The 23,895-nt window shown below is 41.5% G+C and overlaps 2 protein-coding genes across 17 annotated transcripts in view; one reads left to right on the top strand and one right to left on the bottom strand.

Moving 5' to 3' along the window:
* PRICKLE1 (prickle planar cell polarity protein 1) overlaps nucleotides 1-9,644 on the top strand; it is a 112,952-nt gene extending 103,308 nt beyond the window's left edge. For all 7 annotated transcript variants that reach the window (XM_027542603.1, XM_027542599.1, XM_027542600.1 and 4 more), the window contains 5 exons: nucleotides 649-786; nucleotides 1,372-1,575; nucleotides 2,831-3,017; nucleotides 3,916-4,779; nucleotides 7,342-9,644. In XM_027542603.1, the coding sequence (XP_027398404.1) occupies nucleotides 649-786; nucleotides 1,372-1,575; nucleotides 2,831-3,017; nucleotides 3,916-4,779; nucleotides 7,342-8,204 (2,256 nt within the window). In that variant the 3' untranslated portion in view covers nucleotides 8,205-9,644. The remainder of the gene's footprint in view (nucleotides 1-648; nucleotides 787-1,371; nucleotides 1,576-2,830; nucleotides 3,018-3,915; nucleotides 4,780-7,341) is intronic.
* Nucleotides 9,645-17,397: 7,753 nt separating this feature from the next.
* Nucleotides 17,398-23,895, bottom strand: part of PPHLN1 (periphilin 1) — a 175,103-nt gene continuing 168,605 nt past the window's right edge. For 9 of the 10 annotated variants that reach the window (XM_027542616.1, XM_027542606.1, XM_027542609.1 and 6 more), the window contains one exon: nucleotides 17,398-19,751. In XM_027542616.1, the coding sequence (XP_027398417.1) occupies nucleotides 19,557-19,751 (195 nt within the window). In that variant the 3' untranslated portion in view covers nucleotides 17,398-19,556. The remainder of the gene's footprint in view (nucleotides 19,752-23,895) is intronic. The other variant, XM_027542611.1, reaches the window with a different exon arrangement.

The following is a 23,895-nucleotide window of genomic DNA, read 5'->3' as shown; positions in this document are numbered from 1 at the left end:
AAAGAGTGTCAGTGCAATAAACTTAACACAAGTTCGTTTTTTATAGTGTTTGCAGCCACCCACCAGTTATCAGGAACCTACAGATTCCTGCAATTTCTCCACCCCTTCGCCCAGTCAGAGCTGAATGGGGCTTTGGGCCTGCAGTGGGCTTGAGTGCCTGTAGAATGTATAATGAAGGTGGCAGGTAACCAGTTTAAACCTTTTGAAGAAAGCTTAATGCCTTAGGTTTTTTTTTTTTAGCATCTCTGCTGATAAAAGTTTAAATTAAACTTTTCATCCTTTTTTTTTTTTTAAAACAAATAAAGGACTTCTGCAGCAGTCCAGTGGTTAAGACTCCATGCTTCCAATGCAAGGGGTGTGGGTTCAGTCCCTGGTCGAGGAACTAAGATCCCACGTGCTGCATGGTGTGGCCAAAAAAAAAAAAAAAAGACAGACAGACTATTCCTTCAGATTGCATTTCACTTTTGCTAGAGAAGCTGCAAGATTTGTTGTCGTTTTAAAGGTATGGGGTCATTTTTAAAACTAGGGATTCATGAGGGCAGACCAGCTACACTTGCTGTTTTATTTCCTGAGACTCAATTCTGGAAATAAAAAATTGGTGAGGGAGGCTGTGTACATCAGAGGGTGCTTCTGTTTCCTTCTGTGAAGGTGCGGTACTGCCAGACTTTGAGTGAGGAGGAGAAAAAAGAACTTCAAGTGTTCAGTGCTCAGCGGAAGAAAGAAGCACTAGGAAGAGGAACAATTAAACTTCTGTCCAGAGCAGTAATGCACGCCGTGTGCGAGCAGGTAGCGAGTTCTGGGTGGAGGGGTGGTGACGTCTTGGATCAGCTGCGGGGAGAGGTGGGAGGAAGCAGATAGCCAGGCCAGCATCGGTATGAGCCCTAAAAACCCAAAAACTATGAGAAAGAAAAGTAACGTAGCTTAATATTAAATGGGGATTCATGTTTGCAACTGGCCACACTGCTGTGTGTATGGGGGAGGCAGCCCCTTAAGTAAACATGGGGTGAAATCCTAAGGTCCTGGCATGGAGGGCGGGGCTGGGGTGTGCCTCGTGTTCACAGGGACATAATATAGACGTTCAGGGCCTTTACTGCGCATTCTTAGAGCAAGAATATATCCAATAGGAGGCCACCCCTGGAAAACCACTGCGAGTGTTCTCGGTGAGCAGTCCAGCGCGGTAGGTAGTAAAGCCGAGGCATGTTCACTCCAGTGGAGAGTGAGAGTTCTGCAGTGAAGAGCTGTTTAACCGCTAGAAGGAGGGAACAGAAATGAGTTTCCCTGAGAGATTTGGGATTGAGTGTTAAGTGGAAAAGGCAGAGACTGCAGTCATTGAAGAAGCATCGTTTTAAATTGAAATCCATTTGTTTTTAGTGTGGGTTGAAGATAAACGGAGGTGAGATTGCAGTGTTTGCCTCTCGAGCGGGCCCGGGAGTGTGCTGGCACCCATCCTGCTTTGTCTGCTTCACGTGCAGTGAGCTGCTGGTCGACCTCATCTATTTTTATCAGGATGGAAAAATTCACTGTGGCCGGCACCATGCTGAGCTGCTCAAACCCCGGTGCTCAGCATGTGACGAGGTAAAAAAGTTCATCCCTTAACACTGGGAAAAATAAGCTTCTAGTCAGCCAATATTCCACTGTTCACACCTCAGCCAAATAGAAGTCTCTGCTGCGTATGCTGTGTGTATATAGTTTTAAGATAACCCTGTACGGTGGTATAATGGAAACACATGCGGCTGATGGAGAGAAGGCAGCAGGTGTCTTTGTCCACTGACAAGAATGTCCTTGATGGATTGTGAGAAAAAAGCAAGTTGCAAGAAGAGTGTGTAACTACTGATCTTATTTTTGTCAAAGAGGGGAAGAACAAGACTGTATACATATTTGTAAACACTCAGAAACAGCGTGTAAAGACATACACTGAGTTCACAGTGGTTAACCCCTGGAGCATGTGTGGGAAGGGCTGGTGGTGTAAAATGAAGTTTTTCTACCTTAGGCTTTTTATTTTTAAGTAATTTTAGATTTACAGAAGAGTTGCAAAAATATCATGAAGAGTCCCTGTATACCCTTCTCCTAGCTTGTTAATTATCTTATGTAATCATGGTATATGCATCAAAACTAAGAAATTAACATTGTATAATATTTTAACTAAATCATAGACTTTATTTGGATTTCTTCAGTTTTCCTACTCGTGTCTGTGTTTTATTCTGACACCCCATCCAGGGAACCTCATTGCATTTATTCGTTATATCTCCCTAGTCTGCTTCAATCAGTAATAGTAAACTTCTTATTTTTATTTTCGTATATTTAAGTTTCTTCTATGATGTGCTATTTGAAAAGTTTTTGAAACCAAAAATATGGAAAAATCAAAAAGTCCTTAATCTGGAGATGGCCACCAGGTCCGAGGAAGCATTATCTGCATCAGTGCTGTTCACTCGTCCAGCACCCAGATCACTGTAACTGGTGGCTCACAGCCACTTTAGTGAGTTTTGTTTTTTTTTTTTCTATTAAAAGGTACACAGGCCACTAAATTATTTCAGTGTTAATGTGTTCTTTGCCAGATTATGCCTGCAAAGTGTGCTTGAGGAGCAAAAATATGACCAAGTGTATTACTCCAATGTAGAATTCTGTAAGCATGCACTTGGTTTCTCTTTTTCAATGTTTTCAATTTCTGTTCTTGGTTTGTAGCTACATCGAGTTACATGTAAGCTTGGGGCTGTAAGAAACAAAAGATCCAGTGCCTGTCAGTTGCCCAGAAAACATGCATTTAACCTGGCCTTTAAAATCATTCAAAATGAATTTCTTTCATCCTGTGGTTTCTTGTTTCTCTTTAAAGATAATTTTTGCTGATGAGTGCACAGAGGCTGAGGGTCGGCATTGGCACATGAAACACTTCTGCTGCCTGGAGTGCGAGACGGTCCTGGGCGGGCAGAGGTACATCATGAAGGACGGCCGCCCATTCTGCTGCGGCTGCTTTGAGTCCCTGTATGCAGAGTACTGCGAGACGTGCGGGGAGCATATTGGTGCGTCTGTGGCCCAGCCTGCTTTGCCACTTACCCATCACTCTGTCTCTGATTATCCAGTGTTTTTTTCTTTCTTTTTGTTTTTGATGGAGGTACAGTTTATGTACAGTGAAATCTGAAAGATTTAAGTGTTTCGGTTTGATGAATTTTGATAAATGGGTGTAGACTGGATTCTCATCTCCCCAGGCAGTTGTGATCTGTTAAGTCCCCATGAACATGATTATCTAATACCTAGCCACTGCTCCTGGAGATACAGTGAGTTAGTTCCTATGAGCCTGTGGTTGAACCATTGTCATAAACCAGTCAAACAGATAATCTTGTTTCCTGTGTATTTTGGTTTAAAGACACCTTATTTAATATATGTTGTTGATTCATTAAATCGAATTCACAGTCAACAGCCCTGTACCACCTGCTTGGACAAAGCTCATCTGACCCGTGGATTGCCTCTGTGAGGCACGTCACAGCCTTCTGTGCTGAGCCACACTAGACAGCACTTCAGCTCTGTGCTGGGGCCATTTCAAACAAAATCACTAAGAGGAAGTGCAAACGTGGGAAAGAAAATGGGCCTGTGTGAGGTGTGAGCGCTGACACGAGAGGCAGCGCCCTCTCTCCTCAGCTGGGAGGCAGCAGCATCCCTTGACTCAAAGTTTCTGCCACTTTGCACATGTCTGCAAGTGACCTGGGAGACTCTGCAGGGATTCTGGAACTAAAAAGACATTTAGCACAGAGATCAATTTATAAATGAGAATTAACTACACCTGTGTAAGTCCCAGCTCTATCAAGATCCAGGACAGCCTCATCACCCTCGAAGGTGCCCTCATGCCCACAGTCTGTCTTTTCTTCTTCCTCTGTGTCAGGGCGGAACCATAACTTGTGATTCTTTCCTTTCTCGAAACAGGTGTGGACCACGCACAGATGACCTATGATGGGCAGCACTGGCATGCCACGGAGGCCTGCTTTTCCTGTGCCCAGTGCAAAACCTCTCTGTTGGGATGCCCCTTCCTCCCCAAACAAGGCCAGATTTATTGCTCGAAGACATGCAGCCTCGGTGAAGACGTGCATGCCTCCGATTCCTCTGACTCTGCATTCCAGTCAGCTCGATCAAGAGACTCCAGAAGAAGTGTGCGGATGGGCAAGAGCAGCCGGTCAGCAGATCAGTGTCGTCAGTCCCTCCTTTTGTCCCCTGCTCTGAACTATAAGTTTCCTGGCCTGTCAGGCAATGCTGACGACACCCTCTCTCGGAAGCTGGACGATCTGAGCCTTTCCAGGCAAGGAGCAAATTTTGTCAGTGAAGAATTTTGGAAAGGCAGAGTAGAGCACGAAACCCCCGAAGACCCTGAAGAATGGGCCGAGCATGAAGATTATATGACACAGCTCCTCCTCAAGTTTGGTGATAAAAGTCTCTTTCAGCAGCAGCCCAGTGAGATGGACATTCGAGCCAGTGAGCACTGGATAGCTGATAACATGGTTAAAAATAAGACTGAGTTGAAGCAAAACAACCAGAGCCTTGCAAGTAAAAAATACCAATCTGATATGTATTGGGCACAGTCACAAGATGGACTAGGAGATTCAGCTTATGGCAGCCACCCGGGCCCTGCGAGCAGTCGAAGACTCCAGGAATTGGATCTGGACCATGGGGCTTCAGGATACAATCACGATCAAACACAGTGGTATGAAGATTCCCTGGAGTGCTTGTCAGACCTCAAACCAGAGCAAAGTGTTCGGGATTCTATGGATTCTTTGGCTTTGTCTAATATCACAGGTATGTAATCTGGGGATTATGGGGTATTTGAAAAAGGAGCCACTAAAAAGTTTATGCCAAAAGTTACAGTTCAGCAACCAGTAGGGGCTATGTTTTTTAAAACGGTAGACCATGGGAAGGAAGGTGTTTCAGTTAAATGCTACACACTGTAGCAAAACAACAGTGTATTAAACAACAGAGACACCACTTTGCTGACAAAAGTCTGTAAAGCTATGGTTTTTCCAGTAGTCATGTATGGATGTGAGAGCTGGATCATAGAGAAGGCTGAGCGCTGAAGAACTGATGCTTTCAAATTGTGGTACTGGAAGAGACTCTTGAGAGTCCCCTGGACAGCAAGGAAATCAAACCAGTCAATCCTAATGGAAATCAATCCTGAATATTCATTGGCAGGATTAATGCTGAAGCTGAAGCTCCATACTTTGGCCATCTGACGCGAAGAGCTGACTGGTTGGAAAAGACACTTATGCTGGGGAAGATTGAAGGCAGGAGGAGAAGGGGGCAGCAGAGGATGAGATGGTCAAATGGCGTCATTGACTCAATGGACATGAGTTTGAGCGAACTCCAGAAGATGGTGACAGACAGGGAAGCCTGGCATGCTGCAGTCTGTGGGCTTACAAAGAGTTGGACACAATTTAGCAACCGAACAGAACAGATAGCAAAGCAAACACTCACATACGTGTATGCGTACATATAAAATACATTTTCAGTACAGTCTCTGGGGACAGGTATTGTTATCCCTGTTTTGAAGAGAAGAGATGAATTTATTGGGATGATGGAGTCTACATCTGTACTTGAAAGATATTGGACTCTTTGGATCATTCTGTATGAATTAAAGATACTAAAATCAATATGCATACTCCATAAGCACAGAACATTTTTTTTTTCCTGAATTGCCCTGTGGCAATAGATAGCTCAAAATTAGCTAAGTCTTTTTTTTTTAACCCAGATTATAAAATAATTTCACTTTAATGTTTTCAAAACACTTTTGTATCAGTTATCTACATTTCATCCTTACAATGACCCTGAGAGAGTGGATATTATTGCATTTTACAAATGTGGAAAGTTGAATTACCAGGAGACTAGAGAATTCCCTGGCGTTCCAATGGGTAGGACTCAGTGCTTTCATTTCCATGACCCAGGTTCAATCCCTAGTTGAGGAACTAAGATCCTGCAAGCCACGTGGCGTGATCAAAAATACAAAAACAGAACACCAAAGAAACCAAGATGCTAAACGCCCAACTTTATATAAGTATTTAAAGATAAGGTTGATCCTAGACCCCAGTCCTCCTGAATCTTACACTTGCCGCAAGTTTTGGGTGCGGTTGTTGCTTGGTGAGTTTCATAGTTCAGCGAATGACACTAATCCTTTCATAAAGCTTACGTTACATTATAACATAGGCAGGAAAGGTTTGAGCAGCTGCCAGGAGGGCCCCAGGCCACGTGCTGGGCACAGAGGGTTAAGACAGCTACCCTCCTGACTTCAGCTGGGCTTGTCAACATTAAAGCCTATAATTAAGGGGACTTAAGGAATGGTGGGTAAGACTAAATACTAAGCACCTCCTGTTTGCTAGACCATATGATAGGTGTTTCAACATTTAAATATCAAAAATAGGCAACATTTGGTATACATTGTTTTATTGCTGACTTTTCTTGACAATGATAGGCTCAAAAACAGGCTTTATTTAGAAACTGGGACGCTATGTAGCCACCAGTTGACAACAGTTCACAGCATTCCCTGTTGTTGCTTACCGTCAGCTGGGTTATGTCCATTTTGCTTAACTTGCCTGAGCCCTGTTATAACAAGGAGCACATCATCAGTTTTGAGCAAAGTTTTAAAATGAAATTAACCTGGAAGTGGAATATTAGTTTATGGATTGATGGAGCAGAAGATTGGATAAAGGCCTGGGTCAGGGGTTTGGCAAACTTTTTTCCATAAAAGGCTAGCTAGGACTTTCGGGACATCATAGTCTTTGTTGCAACTACTCAACTCTACATTGTGGAAAAAAACCATAGGCAGCAGAGAAGCAAACAGATTTATCTGGCCCAGTGAAACTCTATCCACACATAGGCTGTGAGCTGGATCTGGCCCTTGGGCTGTTCGACTACCAGTCCAGGTATAAGAGAAGACTAGGGTGGGCGTAAGAAGAGGGCCATAATAGTGGCCGTGTGCATGCAAAGGGAAGGACTGCTTTGAGAGAGATTCAGATAAACAGCTGCGTTAATGGATTGAGAGACAGAAGCTTCTATGTGTCATGTTAATAAATTAATGACAGAACTGTTATGAAGAGATTTTAGTTTGGCTGCTCATCCCATGGGCTGTAACTCATGTTTGGCCCCCAAATGGCTGGGGCTCATAAGAGATGCCGGGCCACTTGTTTCAATGATAAAATTCATACCTCTTCTCGTTAAAGTGTATATGTCTCTTGGTTTTGCCTAGTGATTATTCATCAGATATTGAAATTCAAGAGACTGCACTTCAAAATGCTTCTAAAGCTTGTTGGTAATCACTGTCAGAGTGTTAGGATTATTGATGGTCACGTCTTGTCTTGGCTTTTTTTTTAGGGGCTTCAGTGGATGGAGAAAGCAAGCCGAGGCCATCGTTGTATTCTCTGCAAAACTTTGAGGAAATAGAGACAGAAGATTGTGAGAAAATGAGCAATATGGGGACTCTGAACTCTTCCATGCTGCACAGGAGCACGGAGTCCTTGAAGAGTCTCAGTTCAGAGCTGTGTCCAGAAAAAGTCCTGCCCGAGGAGAAGCCTGTTCACCTGCCAGTGCTCCGAAGGTCCAAGTCTCAGTCCAGGCCACAGCAGGTCAAGTTTTCAGATGATGTCATCGACAACGGAAGCTATGAGAACATCGAAATCCGGCAGCCGCCCATGAGTGAGCGAACTCGGAGACGGGTGTACCATTTTGAAGAGAGGGGACCCAGGTCACACCACCATCGCCGCAGGAGAAGTAGGAAGTCCCGCTCAGACAATGCCCTGAACCTTGTCACAGAAAGAAAATACTCTCCCAAGGACAGGCTGCGGCTCTACACCCCTGATAACTACGAAAAGTTTATCCAGAATAAGAGTGCCCGGGAGATCCAGGCCTACATCCAGAATGCTGACCTCTATGGGCAGTACACCCACGCCACTTCTGACTACGCCCTGCAGAACCCGGGGGGACCGCGATTTCTAGGCCTCTATGGGGAGGACGACGACTCCTGGTGCTCCTCCTCCACCTCCTCCTCCTCTGACTCGGAAGAAGAAGGGTATTTTCTTGGACAACCAATTCCTCAGCCCCGGCCGCAGAGATACGCCTACTACACAGACGACCTTTCTAGTCCAACTTCTGCACTCCCCACTCCTCAGTTTGGTCAGAGGACAACTAAATCCAAGAAGAAAAAGGGACACAAGGGCAAAAACTGTATTATTTCTTAATGTAGTAGCTGCGGAGATTGTATTTAAACTTAGCCATTAACCATCTTAAATCATATCTTTTTTCTTCCATAGGAAAGTTGCTAAAATAGATTCAAGTGCTTTGCCCATGTAAGTGAGACCCCAACTGCTGTTTACAGTGTCAGATTCACCTTTGGAAGGTGTGATTTCTCCACTTACCCTCCTTGGATGGTGCCAGGTAGACATGACCTTTTGTGTCTGTTGGGTGCATCACAATTTGATACAGCTGCTTTGGTCTCCAAACCTCAAGAGATCCGTAAGAAGCTGTTGAGAGGTGATTGGATGGGGTGTTGATTTTTAGACGGTGGAGAACTTGAGCCACCTTTGTCAAGCAATAGTGTTTGTCATTTGTCTGCACCAGGTTGACCCAGGTCCTGACGGTCTGTCCAGTTGTGTGGCATGCACGTAGTCATGTGACCCAGCCAACACTGTGCATCCCCTTGTGCAAGGCCACCTCCTCCCCTTCCAGCCCTTATTAGCCAGGTAAACATTGTATTAGCTCCAGCTACAGATCGGAAAGAACATTGCTATTTATAATGTAGTATTTCATAGACTTAAGTGTATTCCTAATTTAACGGTGCAAATATTAATGTACATACTGTACAGTTCAGATTTTAAAGCTGATATTTTTATATCCCTGAAATGTAAGATGTTTGTTACACTGCAGTGCTAGATTTGTTAGGGAACCAGAAACAGCATTTATGGATGAAATGATTGCTTGTATCTTAGTCAGGGTTTATAAGTTTAGATGGTCAAATTTATATTGCCTAGTGATGGAAAGTTCTTTTTTTTTTTTTTTTTTTCCAATTTTTCAATATGAAAAAGGCTCTGTATGCATGGTGGGGCTATGTAAATACTCTTTAAAACTACGGCCCTATTACTCTTACAAGTGTTATTTATGGGTCAAGCAATGTAAACTGTATAAATGTAAAAACAAACAAAAAAATCTTCCCACACATACCCCTGGAATATATGGTTAAAAACAAGGAGAAGCTGTTTGGGTGAATATTTTTTTCTCCTTGGGGATGGCAGGGGGTGCCTTTCCCGTTTTCAGCAAGGTAGTGATTATCTCAAGGAAAGAGACCAAAAAACTACAAGCATCTGCTCTCTATGGCAGAGTGCTTTGTAGGTTGATTCCTTTTCACCCCTCCCTTCCAGCTAATTCGTTGGCCTTTAACAGTAGTTTTGAAAACCAGGCCTTCTGGTTATGTTTTTCTTTTAAAATCTTTAAATTAGAGGATTCTGTGCTGCTGGCTGCTTAATCTGGGGTTCTGTTTCAAGGGGGAATTACATTGGATTTGAACTGACGAGCTAATACTTCAATGTGGGTCATTCTTGCACATGTTTCGGTCCTAACTTAGTGTCCTAGTGGTATCTCAGACCTTTAGGAAGGTATTTAATAAATGCTTAATCAATAACAAATGACCTTTCTGAACAAGATCTCTTCAAACACATCCAGATCATGTTCATTTTGCTCCTTTGAGTAGCCTTGCTGTTCTACCATTAGCAGACCAGCGTTTGACTCCTGCACGTCCACTTGCCCTGCTAGCTTGTATGAAATAGTAATTGAGGCACAGAGGCAGAGCTGCCCACGTGTACTGGTGTGGGAAAAGCTGCTGGGCCCTGGGAGGGCAGCCCTGAATCCAGTAGGAAAACCAGCGGTCAACAGCATCCCCTGTACTCACCCCTAGATAGGGCAAGGCTTGGTATTCAGACTAGACAGAGCCCTTCAGAAACACGCCAGTGGGGGAGAGCTCTTTTCTCAATAACTTCATTATCATCTCCCTGTTCTGATTCATTTTAAAAACAGCATTGCAAAGAATGCACGCACATGGTTTAAAACAAGCGAAAGACATGGAGTGCCTCCTTTCCACTCCGCTTCCCTTGGTTCCCCTCCCTGGAGGTAACCACTGTTACCCATTAGTTGTGCATCCTTCAGCTGTTCAAAGCATATTTACATTACTGTAGCTTTTTAAAATGGCAGGAAACTAGACCAGCTAAGACCTGCTTTTCTCACTTCACACGTGGCTATTCCCCCTTAGTGTGTATAGGTCTACCTCACTGTGTTCTTGCAATGACTTCATAGTAGTCTACCTTTGGATATACTGTAATTTATTTCACCAGTCCCTTGGTGATGGGCTTCAGTGTTCTCATAGACACTTTATCCTTCATTGGCACATATGCACATAAATTCTGAGTAGCATGGTTACTGGGAGAAGGGTTATGCACTTATAACTTTGATGGCCCTCACCAGTTTTCCTCAAGAAGGCCATCTTCTGATCCTTATTTACAATGCAGGTGCTTGTTCCCTCATGATCTCACATGACAGAGGAGCAAGTTTCCAGATTTTAAAGATGTTTTCAGAACCTTTGCTGCAAACAGTGGGCCTCCTTTTAGAAAAGACCTTTGCCTTGAAAGGATGGATAATGAAATGCTCAGCCTTACTTGGCCTGGAGAAAGGCAGGTGTAAGCTGAAGTCACTGTCCTCAGTGGTTTTCAAGTCCTAGTTGCTTTTGCTCCTCGTAGTAATCACCCCATTCATTTCTTCATTTCCTTACATAAGGGTTATATAGACTGCCAAAGATTTAAGGAAATGCAGAAATATTTATTCACAATAATAATGTAAGCTTTAAAGCTCTTAAATCTTGGTTGATAGCAATAACAAAGAAGACTGTCTACAAAGGAAGAAAGAAAGGCAGCCGCCCTGCAGTCCTGTAAAGAATTAGGCTAGAAAACTAGGCCTACCTTTGCTAAAAGGTGTTCATAGATTTCATTAACAAAATGTTTGGTCCATCACAAAACTCTTAAAATTTAGCCCCAAGATAAGTATCAAATACTAAAACACTGCCTCTAGTCTCTACATGGGTGAAACAGAACCCCAATGATTGCATTTTTCCTCACTTCAGACCAAACTGGAGCACACACAGCCCGTGGAGGGATGCTGATAAAAGTCAATGGGAACTGCTTTCAGTACTCATAAGAGAGAATGACTCACCTTGTGTATGCACTTGATATTCTCGACACTCGGCTTTCTAGTTCCTGAGTTAAATAAGTATCAGAAGTGCAAGGAGAGATTTGCTGTCTGGCGGTGCTTGTGGTAAAGGACCCACCCGCCAGTGCAGGAGATGTGGGTTCGATCCCTGGGTCAGGAAGATCCCCTGGAGGGGGAAATGGCTACCCACTCTAGTATTCTTGCCTGGAGAATTCCGTGGACAGAGGAACTTGGTGGGCCCCAGTCCATAGGGTCGGAAAGAGTTGTGCACAACTGAGCACAGCACTCACTTTAGATACAAAGCATAAGCCACAGTAAGACAGAAGTAAAATGGGGATGAGCACCAAAGACTGCTGGATGTCCACGTGTGGCATGTGGCCTGCCCTCTGTGGTCCTTGGGTGACGGGCCAGGCAAGTAAGAGCAGGCGTGGAGGTGCTGTGGGAGTGCAGAGGGTGCAGGGCACGGCACCGTCCACGTGGTGTGGGCAGGCTTCGGCTGACCACCACGCTCTCCTGTGGCACACTCAACTGCCATGGACTAGAGAAGCAGCGCTAGAACCTCAGTCTTTCCAAAAGCAACCAAGAACTTGAACTTTGGTAAAACGTCTCCCACCTTCTCAATGCTAGCAACTAATTCAAACATTTCTGAAGCCCTTTGAACAAAATGAACCTGCCGTCAGCACATGGGTTATAAATTTAAGCACTTGAAGTCATCGCTTAGAGCTGTCTAAAGGAGGCACAACTAATTACTATTTACAGAAAGATGTGACTTTTTTTTTTTTTTTTGATGTTCAAGGAAGAAAAATTACTGAGATTTTAAAAAATTCCACTACAAGCCTTATTATCAAATTTAATGTTAGCAACACAATTATAAAAAAGGCCTTTTTAATTTGTCAAATGAAAAAATTGCCTAGTTAGATTCTCTAGCTGTGCTTTGGAACGTTCTAACAAGGCATGCTCCTGAACAGTCACATGGGTTTTCTGCTCGCTCTCAAAGCACACAAGGAAGGCTTCCAGGCTCACTGGAGAAATAAGCAGGAACAATTGAATTTTGCATCTCTGAGCTCTGGCATTTCTATGCCAAAATCATAGCAGTGACTTTACTAGGGGAAGAAAGGTGAAGGGTGGCTTTCACAGCTTACAAAGGAAGTGTAGAGGAAAGGGAAGATGGGGTATGTGTATAGAGACTTGCTCCCAGGATTACAGCCAGTCTTGTTTGAACAGACCAAGCTAGCCGGTCAGATTCCCATTTGAGAGATCAATTTTAACCTCAACTCTTCTTTTTACAAAAGAAATTTCACATCCCTGCTGCCGTATGTGCAAGGTGCTGTTAGGGCAACTTGAGAAGGAACTTGCATTCTCCAGAAGCACTTGATTCCAGACAACATAAACAGTACCATCGAGAACATGAAAGTAGTTCTCCTAAGTGCTAATACTTGTTTTCACATTTTTAGGTCAACAAACTAAAAGCACCTGATGTTGGAAAAAGTGATTACTAGGCTAATATAAAGCTGCCACGAAGTTGATGATGGAGAGATGCAAAGCACACTGGACTCTAGAATTCAGGGGATGTGGGTTAGGAGACTCCCCTCTCTCATTATCTCAGGCGGGTTGAGTGCTGTGGCCAAGTTTCCATTTCTGTAAAATGAGAGGTGCTCAACCATCTCAAAGGCTTCCTTCCAGCGTTGGTATTCTGTGAAGACCAAACTGAATTTATTGGGTCAGCCAGCAGGCAAGTCACCCCACTCAGCATAAAGTGTCATTTCCCTTTTTGACTCTTCATTTACCAACATACTTGGCAAAGATTGCTGACAGGATGGTCCTTCAGAGACCATGGCTCATGAGAGTTGGTAGCTTTAAAGACGGTTGGTGCTTATCTACATTTTAATGCTTGCGACTCTGAGTGGGCATGAAGTTTGGCAGTGCTTACCTCCCTCTAGGTGCATATGCTGCAAGTTGGCTTTTTCCTTTAAGTAGGCAATCTGAAATGGCATACAGAATATGGAAAACAAGACATTTTCCTCCCTTGTGTTTTATTTTTCCCCCAATTACCAAGATAAAAGATTTTTTTTTCTACAGTGCAGTTAGTAGCAGTCTGGAATCTCTGAACATGTTGTAAGCAAAGCTGAAAAAGTGTTAACTTTGTTTAATTAATGTTGGCTCCCAGTATAGGAGAGCTGAATTACCAGGTTTATTCCACTTAAATGACACTTCTCAAATCACTATGGGTCCAGGTACCACACCAAAGAGCTGAGTTCCAGGCTATGTGGTAACTGTGGGGGCTGTAACCCTACCTGCCCCTTAACAACCATGTCTTATGAACCTGTAAGATGTTTTCTAAATTAACTCCAAAGCAGAAGTCATAGAAACCAACATAGATGGTAGTAGTGACTGAGTATAGGTGAAAATCTACTGAGCAAGGATTTTATCAGAAGTTTTTTGTAAGTTATTTTTATATATAACAAACATATTATAAACATCACAAACATATTACACCATAAGTGTACATACCAACAACTAGCGTGTCCTGGAGTCAGCATTGGAACCTAGTTCTGAATGACCACTGAACTTCCACTTCTTTCAAGAACACCAAGTTTAAAAGTTGAAAGATATGGGTAAAACACTGACTCTGCCCCTTCCAGTTATATGACCTTAGGCAAGCCCTTAATTGTAAAGTGAGAGAAAAATACTCATTGGCTTACAACATGTGAAAGTGTTGTTTGTGAATCTAAAAACACTAGAATGGGCCTTCTAATGTGGTTCAGATAGTGAAATAAATGAAAAACAGTGCTTCTCTGAATCCTAAATTTAATATATTAAACCTGGAATGTACTTTAAGCTACATCTGATGTTACACTTGATTCTACTCTACAGAAGTAACGGAATACAAAGTTTTTAAAATGTGAAATTCCTACAAGGTGGGGACCAATTCCACGCCCCTACCCACACTTGCAGGGCGTCACCCCTTCACTCAACATTCGCACCTCAGGATGGGGGCAAGCCCTGTAGGCTTTGTAGAGGTCAAGCTGCCCCAGGGAATGAGATGTTGAAAAAAACGGTGCCTCTTCTTGGCCCCTGGGGTGTTGGAAAGGAAAGGTGACTTTCACACATGACTCCCCTCTCTTAGTTGAGGAAGCCCTGCAGTGTTGAGGAGCCACACCCCATCCCCACCCTCTGTGGTGGTGGAAGGCCACCCTGGTTGAGCCCACATCACAGCTGAGGTTCAGTCCTGGCCAGTAAAGGAAAGGGAAATTGAACACTTGACCACAAAACATGCCTTGGCCTGCTGAGCTGTGGTTCAGCTGGACTGTCGCCTCTCTCCCCCCGACCCCGACCCCAGCCCTCCACACTCGCTCACATATACAAACGTTCCCACATAGCCCCATCCTCTGGGGGCTGACCCGGGTCTGGCCTCAGCAGCCTCAGGCAAGCAGAGGGTGTGGTCATGCCAGGCGCTGGCGCCGGGTCTGCTTGAGGGCACTGAAGCCATTTGGCCAGTGTGTCTTCCTGAGAGCTTGGTCATGAAGGGTGGCCTCTTCCCATCAGACGGATGCAGGGACAGCACACTGTTTCTGGCTGCTGGATCCTCACCCTCTCAGTGAACCCTCGCTGCCCTCAAGGACAACAGCAGGGATTCAGCCAGAAAGCCTGAGAGGGGGCACCAGCAGGAGCCCAGGAACAGAGTCCTGGGCCAGGAGCAGAGTCCTGGGCCAGGAGCAGGCTTCCCAGAGAGTGTAGCCCTGAAGGTCACATGCCAGCTGGCCAGGATCACTCTGTCCTTTCCTCCTCCCCGCCTCACACCTGTTCTAACCAGAAAAAAATGACCATACAGGAGCAGCCTAGGCAGTGGAGAAAGACCTCAGGTGTCCTCTTCTAGCAAGTGTCTATAAGCGTGGTTATTTTCTATTTTGTACTGTGTTAAGTCACTCATGTCCAACTCTTCACGACCCCATGGACTGTAGCCCGCCAGGCTCCTCTGTCCATGGAATTCTCCAGGCAAGAATACTGGAGTGGCCATGCTCTCCTCGAGGGGATCTTCCTGACCTAGGGATCGAACCCAGGTCTCCCACATTGTAGGTACTTTACCAGCTGAGCTACCAGGGCAGGCCACTGTATTACTGTGTGGTAATGGATGGAAACGAACGCTTTGGTGGTGAGCACACTGTGGAGTACACGGAAGCAGGGACAGAAGGTTGCACACACGAAACATATGTTATACATCAGTTATCTCTAAAAAGATAATTTAAAAAACATCCCCCCACCAAAAGTTAAAACTTCAGTGACAATGGTCTAACGTTAGAACACTCATTCATCTATGGGGGGCAGAGCTCAAAAAACAACATGCTAGAAAAAGCAGGGTGTCCCTACTGCTATACAAATGTGCATGCAGCCTTAGCAATATGTCACCAACTGACATTTTAAATACAACTTGAAGTAAACTCAGTCCCCATTACTCCACGATTATTATATTGTATTATATTATTATATATTATTACTGTAGGATGGAAACACAGAACTGGTACAGCCTTCTGAAGGCAAACTTCAGCAAAGCCAATCCTCAAATATCATTTCTATTAGTTTGAGCAAAAGGTGACTGCTAACCCAAAACCAGTAATGTGGCTTAAATAATAGACATTAACTCCTTTTTTACATGACAGTCCAGTACTCCATGTGGTCACCCAGGGATCCAGGCATCTCCTGTCTGTGGCTCTTCAACAAATTAAGGCTGGGCTGCTAAACCTGTTACTTTAGGGAGGGGTAAGAGAGAACATGAAGGAGTTACATCCACTGTCCTAACGGTCCCAGCCCAGGAGAGAAGTCACTTGATTACACCTGTCACAAGAGGGACACAGAAAACATAGTCCTAATTAGGCAGTCATCTGAGTGAATTTCAATTCCATTACCATGGGAAAAGGGAAGAACAGATTCCGCTAACTATAGTTACCAGCCGCTCTTGCCCCACCCTTTTTCTTTCTGAATTGGGTGACATCAGTGCTCTCGAGAGAACTGGCAGGAAGGAAATGCTAACCCACAATCCTTAGTCTGACAAGAAGAGTGGCCGTTACTCACTGGAGTTCCAGGTGCCAGCCTGAGCAATGTGACAGATGTAATGCTGCGTGGGTGGCTGGCTGAATATTGCCTACCATGAATACTTCAGGAATGACCAGATCACCATCTTCAAAGTTGTTGCCAAAAAACTGTCAGAGCTTTCCTTTGACTTTAGGATCCCTTTAGAAGGTGTGAAGTGAAGCTGAAAGTACTACAGAATATTTAGGCACTATAGCATGAGTCCCTTCTTCAGGGGATCTGGCCTGCCCTTGAGGGGATGAGGTTATGGGTCTATGAACTGGCTCATGGCTGGCAAGCGGCGGAGGGGCTATGAGAAATCAATGGTTATGGCAAGAATAAATATTGATACAAAGGTAATTATTTAAAAATCTTAAGTAGGAAAGAAAAGATTCAAAGCACTTCATATTCCTGCTCTCAATCTACCATTTCTTACATTCATCCCCTATCGTCTTCCCCAACCTGAACTTCCAATACTTTCCCTTCTCTCCCTGAATAAGACCCAGAGATCAAATGTCACTTGCTTTGGAAAGCACAGAAAGTAGGAGGACCTACAACTTTCCAAGCTATGCTAGGAACCAGGGTCACAAAGACAACACGTTTCCTGTACTCCAGAGGTTACTCTAAGGCTGTCGGATTTTATCCTGTAATTCTCTGAAACTCAAGATTCATAATTACACAATTATTGAGCACTACTGTATGCTCAATGGGGTTCCCAGGTGGCACAGTGGTAAAGAACCCACTTGCCAAAGCAGGAGATGGAAGAGACACAGATTTGATCCCTATGAGAAACCTATGGACAGAGGGGTCTGATTGATGGGTTCCAGTCCTTAGGGCTGCACAGAGTTGGACATGATTGGAGCGACTTAGCACACAGGCACGTGACTCAGTGCTCAATCTTACCTCACTTAACTGCTTTCTCAGACACGGAGATTCCCAAGTCACCAAAGTTAATATTATAGCTCCTCAACCCTCAAACATCCTCCATCCTGATGAGTAGTGTTGAGTAGGTGAACTGAACACTCAGAAGCAATCTTGCAGTAGAGAGCAATAAAAATCTACATTTAAGCAAAACACTTTACGCCAGTTTTTTTTTTTTTTAAAGAAACGATCTAATTATTTAAAACTGGTTGCTTTATTTTGTACTTTTAAAGTTCACAAAAGCTTCACAATATCTGCTTTCCCCCTGTTGATCATCAAGGCTTTATGGTAAGACAAAACTTTATCACATCAATTGGGCATACTCAAAAACAATGGATAATTTACAAACAAATTTCTTTAATCAAGAACATTTTGCAACATACATACCCTGGCATGTATCTGAATTCATCTATCCTAAAATAAAACTTTAAAAAGCTTTAAAAATAAAACAAACAGATTTAACACTGACAAGCGCACCAGAATAATGCTGATGGCAAGTTATAAACAGCTGTGAAATGTTGAATGTAATTTGGGGAGAGGGGAAAAGAAAGTATCCACTGAACCTATATTTAAATGCATCTGTGAGTAAAATTTCTCTAGTTTAGTGAAGTTCAACAAAGTAAACAACTCCTTTGTCTCAAGGTAGTTGAGTCTCAGGTTTTATTTTTAAACTTGTGACATCTTGACTTGAGGAAATGAATCCTGGAATTAGAATATTTAAGAAGAAAAAATGGGTGTTAGAAACAAATCAGTACTTTCTTAATCTTTCTAATGTAGGTAACAGATAAAACTACTTTTCACATTAGGGAAGAATACCAAAGATGATACATAGGGTTTAGTTTTGACTTATGTACAATATCTAAATTCAAGGTGATCTCATATAGGAAACTTAATAAATTGTTGCCTTCAACTAGTTTTTTAACTTGTGAAATGGCATAATGCATATTTTGAGGCACACAGTACAGGATCCACTAAAATTATTTATACCGCTATTTCTACTTTTAATAGAATTTTTATCTACTCTGGTATAGCTCTTTAGATATAGTCAATAGAGGCCACTAAAAATAATGCCAAAATTCAACTGAGGAGAGAGTGGAATGGAAAAAGAATGGAAGGATAATGAAATTGGGTAGTAATAACAAATATTTTTAAAAGTTTCCAAACACATGCCACGAAATTACATATTTGGCTAAATGCCACCGGGCAGCTGGAAGTGATCAGGAAATGAGCGGAATCCCCTAATTGTCCCAGTTAGATTCTTAACTAACCCGTGATGTGGATGGCTCGCTCATGGATTGTTTACACAGGCTGCTTGGTGAAGGGTAGATGTGCTAGGCTTACAGCCTACTCTTTGTTTCATTCAAAAACACTTGTAGAGGGCTATGAGCCCCTAGAAGGGACAGCAGAACAAGAGTCTGTTGGATTACAAACAGAGATTAACAAAGGCATAATGTGTTTAATTATGGATATGTTACCAATCACTTTCTTTCTTGAGATGGGGAATATGCGCCTACAGATAAAATGAACTCCACTACTTCCCCCATATTCTAAATTTTTCTCTTTTGGTTAGAAATTTTTAAAGAAATCCAACTTTAAAATAGGCCTCATCTTTCATCTCCAATTTCCCAGTCTGTTAGTCTTTTGTGTGATAATATTTAAGACTCACACATCAGTGAGACTAGTCAGGCGTTTCAGGATTATTTTAACAGAAGACATTGAGTTCATTTACTTGGAAAACAGGATTTTATTATGAGGTGTCTTTTAGAGATTTAAATGCTCTATTTTATCACAATGAGAATTATCCTCAAAGCAAATATTTCCCAAGATACCAAAGTATTCAGTTTATTTGAATATACTTAAACATACTGAAAGTTACAAAGCCTAAGGTAAGCAAGCAACAAGTCAATAAAACACAACTCAGAATTGTAACATTTTCACATGGTATCACTGACTATGAAATGCAAAAAGTCTACAAATGTTTAAGTGGAATGTACTCTAACCTATAAATTACACTAGTGTGACCAAACAGATGATCACCTAACAATGGAAGACTGCAGGACATGTCCTGTAAGTACAGAAATCTTGGACTGCATTTTCAAGAAAGCTTGAAAAATTAACTGACCCATTGTTTTAGGATAGGGAAAAAAAAGATAAGTATGGATTAGAAGGCTCTACATGTAGATAAAAAAGATTCTAATTAAAATATCTTAAACAGACTATTTTAGATGTTTGATATTGGAAATATGGTCAACTATCATAAAGTATTTCTCTTCACAAAAATTCCATATATTAAGGATTTACACAATCCAGGGGGAAAAAATCTAGAAATTTTTTTTTTTGCCTGAGAAAGCAATCTAAAACGGCTCTCCAAAATCTTGACTAGAGGTGTCATACTCCGCAATAAAATGCTTGAGTTCTTCAACGCACCGCTCACCGATTTCATGTAAATTCTGTCTCAATGCAAACTGTATAGACTTTTCTAATGAAGGATCTTTTTCAATCAGCATTTTCACAACCATCCCAAAAGTTTCACAGTCTTGTCGGTAAACCTAGAAAGATAAATACACTGTGGTTACTAAGAATAATTAGCCAAACACTGAGCTGATTCAGTAGACAGAATTATGATACTGAAATCTAAAAGGGAGACACAAAACCTCTCACTCTGAGTAAACACTACTGCCAAAGGCCATTTAAACCACTCTCTCTCGAGATTTGCTGGCAAGTTGAATGAGCAGAAAAGCACTGATAGACCACATCACTGACTACAGAAGTCAGGCATAGCATTTGTCAAGCATAATGCAGTCTACCAATAGGACATAAGACTAGAAATGAGGACTAAGAACAAATACCAGCTAGGTAAGACATGCTGATAGCTTTATTCATTTACTTGTTTGGAAGAAATATGATTACAAGCCCCTAACTTCCGATTATTTGTTTGAATCATGACCGGGTGATAGATTCAACATTCTGTTTAGTATACAACAAACAACTATAAGAAGGCTGAAAGTATTTATCTGAAAAAAGCTTTTCAAGTTATAAATATTTGATATTTAAAATCACCAAGGCAGAGTTCAGATCAAAACAGTATGTTATACACACACGTTCATACATACACATGTGTACACACAGATGTATATATAGTATATGCATGTATACATGTCTATATATTTTCTACTTTAATGTATATATTTTAATATTTTATTTCAATGTGTATATATAATTTGTACCAATGGCAATCAAATATTATTTCCTGTCTAAAAACTGCTAATTTTTTTCCACATTAAACCTTAGTTTGCAGTCACAAAATGCATTTTAGATTTCTATGCTATTTTTCATACTCTGTAAATTCATATATTTAAAGAAAAATTAGTTAAGTCTCCATGAAAATTAAATACAAATTATCTGATTTAAAAGTACTGTTTTAATTTTAATTTTTCCAAATTTAACAAAAACAATCAACATGTTCATTCTCTGAAAAAGAATTTTATTCACTTTTTAAAACTGTAGAAGTGATCTGAGACATTGCTTCATTCATGACAGTTCTCATTCCTCAAACGATCACTGCTAGTCACGGTGATTGCTGCTGTATTTTTTAATGTCTGCAATATTTTTTTAATCCCTTAAAATAGCTATTTAAAGAAGAATATTTGTTTCTGCCTCTCAGTACTAGGTTGCCAAATTATACTAAATTCACTTTCGTGCTCTTGAAAATAATTCATAAGCCCCAAAGAATAAGTTCTTCAAATGACCCAGAAATTAAAATATATAAAATCCTCAGTTTGCCTTCTCCATCTCAATACTAAAACACACACACATTTTTTCTGAATAGTGAACGAAATTTACCCCTAATAGGCATTAAATTTAATTCGAATATTTAAACCAAATGTTTATTCCAGTTTATCTCAAGGTTTACATGACCCAGAATTAATATTACTGACTACTCTAATAAACCAACTTAGGAAACAGTATACCATCCGCATAATATTACATAGGATGTCAAGGCAATGGAGCACAGTAACTGGTCTAACAAACACAGAGGATCTAACCTAAGTCAAGCCAATGCAGTCCCCATGGGGGAAGTCAGAACCATGATGTGTTTTACAGTCTTAGTGGAGGTAAATTCCTTACCAAACCAGTCAACCCATATAATAACAGCATTCTAACATCAACCATTGGCCTCAGCAGACCACTTTGTGGGTGGCCTAAATTTTATAGGCGTCTTTATAGCAGATGTACTAGATGAGGATAAGGTTACACTGTGAATTAACCTGCAAATTCTTTAATGTAAATCTGCTGTTTTACCTATAACTGTAACTTTTCATTTAGCATATTTACAGAATATAAATGTAGTACAGATTTGCATATCAAAAGTAAAACCGTATTTAAAATGTGTTCATGCATTTATTTAAACTGCAAACTATTCTCACTCTGGAGACAATAAAAGCATTTAAAGGCTGTGTTTTATTTTTTGATTGTAAATCCTTTTTGAATTATTCGTTGAAAAGACAAATTTTTGTACATTAGCTGACAAGAACAATCAGAACTTCCCAAAGCAATGTAATTCTGTACCACAGGGTAAATTTTCTAAAAAGACTGCTTAAAATGCACTGGTTGGGCATTAGACAGGAAATCATTAGTTTTTTGTTAAAGGAAGGACCTCACCCTCCAAAGTTTTATAAATAAAATTCACAACGGTCAGAAACATATTTCCGAAATCTGTTCCACAGTAAACTCAGTCCCAAACAGGAAGGGTGTAGTTATCTGTGGAAGAGTTTGTTTGCTTGTGGTCCCAAGCTGGAAATGTATTAATAATCTTCAGACTTGATATCTACAGGCCACACAGGAAGATTTTTTGTTGTTGCTTTTTCTCTTGATTGGACCTCATCAAAATGGAAACAGGTTCAAGTTTGGGTGGGGCTCACATACACCGCACAGAAATGTAGTTAAATTTGCCAGCATAATGAAAACACTATCTAAATGTGGTTTCACACAGTATCTGACTATAGTTGTGTTAATAGCTGAAGGCTCATAAAGTGCTTCCAGGAATAAAAGGACATGATAAACTACCAAAACTTTTTACTATTAATTATGCTGTCCAGTGACTGAAGCAAGACTATTTGGCATAACAAACTCTGATATAAAACTTCTCTAAAATGTACAGCATTCTAGTCCTTACCTCTGTTCCCACAAAAAGAGAAACCAAAACTTAAGGCAAAATGAGTTGTTCGAATTTTCATCTCAGACAAACATCTTTAGGATATATATTACAGTTCCATAATAGTAGTTTGGTGGAATCATAGCAATTACACAGCCATTAGCCACAGGAAACTACTTGAATTTAGGTAAATATGTGTATACTTATCTTAGCACTTAATTTATAATTTATATTAATATTAGGAGGTAAATGAATAAACTGCAAAAGTCAGACACACACACAGCCTTAAAAGACTGAGGAATCAAAAACAATTCTTTTCTCTGTTGCTGATACCTCAAGATTCCACGTAATTTCCTTGATCTGAATTCATTTGGTTTAAAAGGATGTGTCCTGTTTCAGGAGAGACACATCCTAATGGTAAAGGTAAACACAGACTAGTAAAATACACCATAGAGGAGCTACTAGATGTGGAAGGTGACAGGGAAGCCAGAAAGAGCACAGAAGTGGCTCCAAGAGCAGGTATATCAAGTTCAAATCCAGACTCTACTACCGTGGTGAACTGAAGAACATCCTCCAACCCCACAGCCAAGATGTTCACATCCTAATTCCTGGAACCACGGATATGTTACCTCACATGGTACAGGAGACCTTACAGGTGTGTTTATATTAAGGATTTTGAGAAGGAGAGATTATCCTGGATTATCCAGGTAAATGCAATCACATACGTTCTTAAAAACAAAATGCAGAAAAAGAGGAAATGTGATCACAGAAACAGAAGTTGAGTGATGGCTTTTAAAGATAGTCGTAGGGTACAAGGAGGGAGCTACCCTACCAGCCAAAGAGTACAGGTAGCCTCCAGAAACTGGAAAAGGCCAAGAAAGAGATTCTCCCTTGGAGTGTCCACAGTAAGTTCAGCCCTTGCAGAAATCTTAATGTGAATCTGATTGTACAGATTGTACAATTTGTACACAAATTGAATGTGTACAATGTGAAACTTGTACACATTCTTCTTAAGCTCACATGGAGCATGCATCAAGACAGACCACATTTCAGGCCATAAAACATGCCTTAGCAAATTTAAAAGAAGTATGCTCTCAGCCCACAGAGGAATTAAGCTAAAATTGCAAAGAAAGATAGCTAGAAAAATCCCCAAATATTTGGAGATTAAACAACGTATGTGCGTGCATGTTAAGACGTTTCAGTTGTGTCCAACTCTGCAATCCTATGGACTGTAGCCTGTCAGGCTCCTCTGTCCATGGGATTCTCCAGGCAAGAACACTGGAGTGGGTTGCCATACTCTCCTTCAGGGGATCTTCCCGACCCAGGGATTGAACTCGCATCACTTACATCTCCTGCGTTGGCAAGCAGGTTCTTTACCACTAGCGCTATCTGGGAAGCTCCATTAAACAACATACTGCTATTGATAAATAACACCCAAATCAAAGAAGTTGTCTCAACAGAAATTTAAAAATATGTTCAAAATATAACATCAGAATTTGTGAGATGTATCAAAAACAGTGCTCAGAGAAAATTTATAG

The sequence above is a fragment of the Bos indicus x Bos taurus genome, chromosome 5 (genome assembly GCF_003369695.1).
Source record: "Bos indicus x Bos taurus breed Angus x Brahman F1 hybrid chromosome 5, Bos_hybrid_MaternalHap_v2.0, whole genome shotgun sequence".
NCBI lineage: Eukaryota > Metazoa > Chordata > Mammalia > Artiodactyla > Bovidae > Bos > Bos indicus x Bos taurus.
The sequence above is the reverse complement of the archived record's forward strand: the minus strand, read 5'-3'. Positions and strand labels throughout refer to the sequence as shown.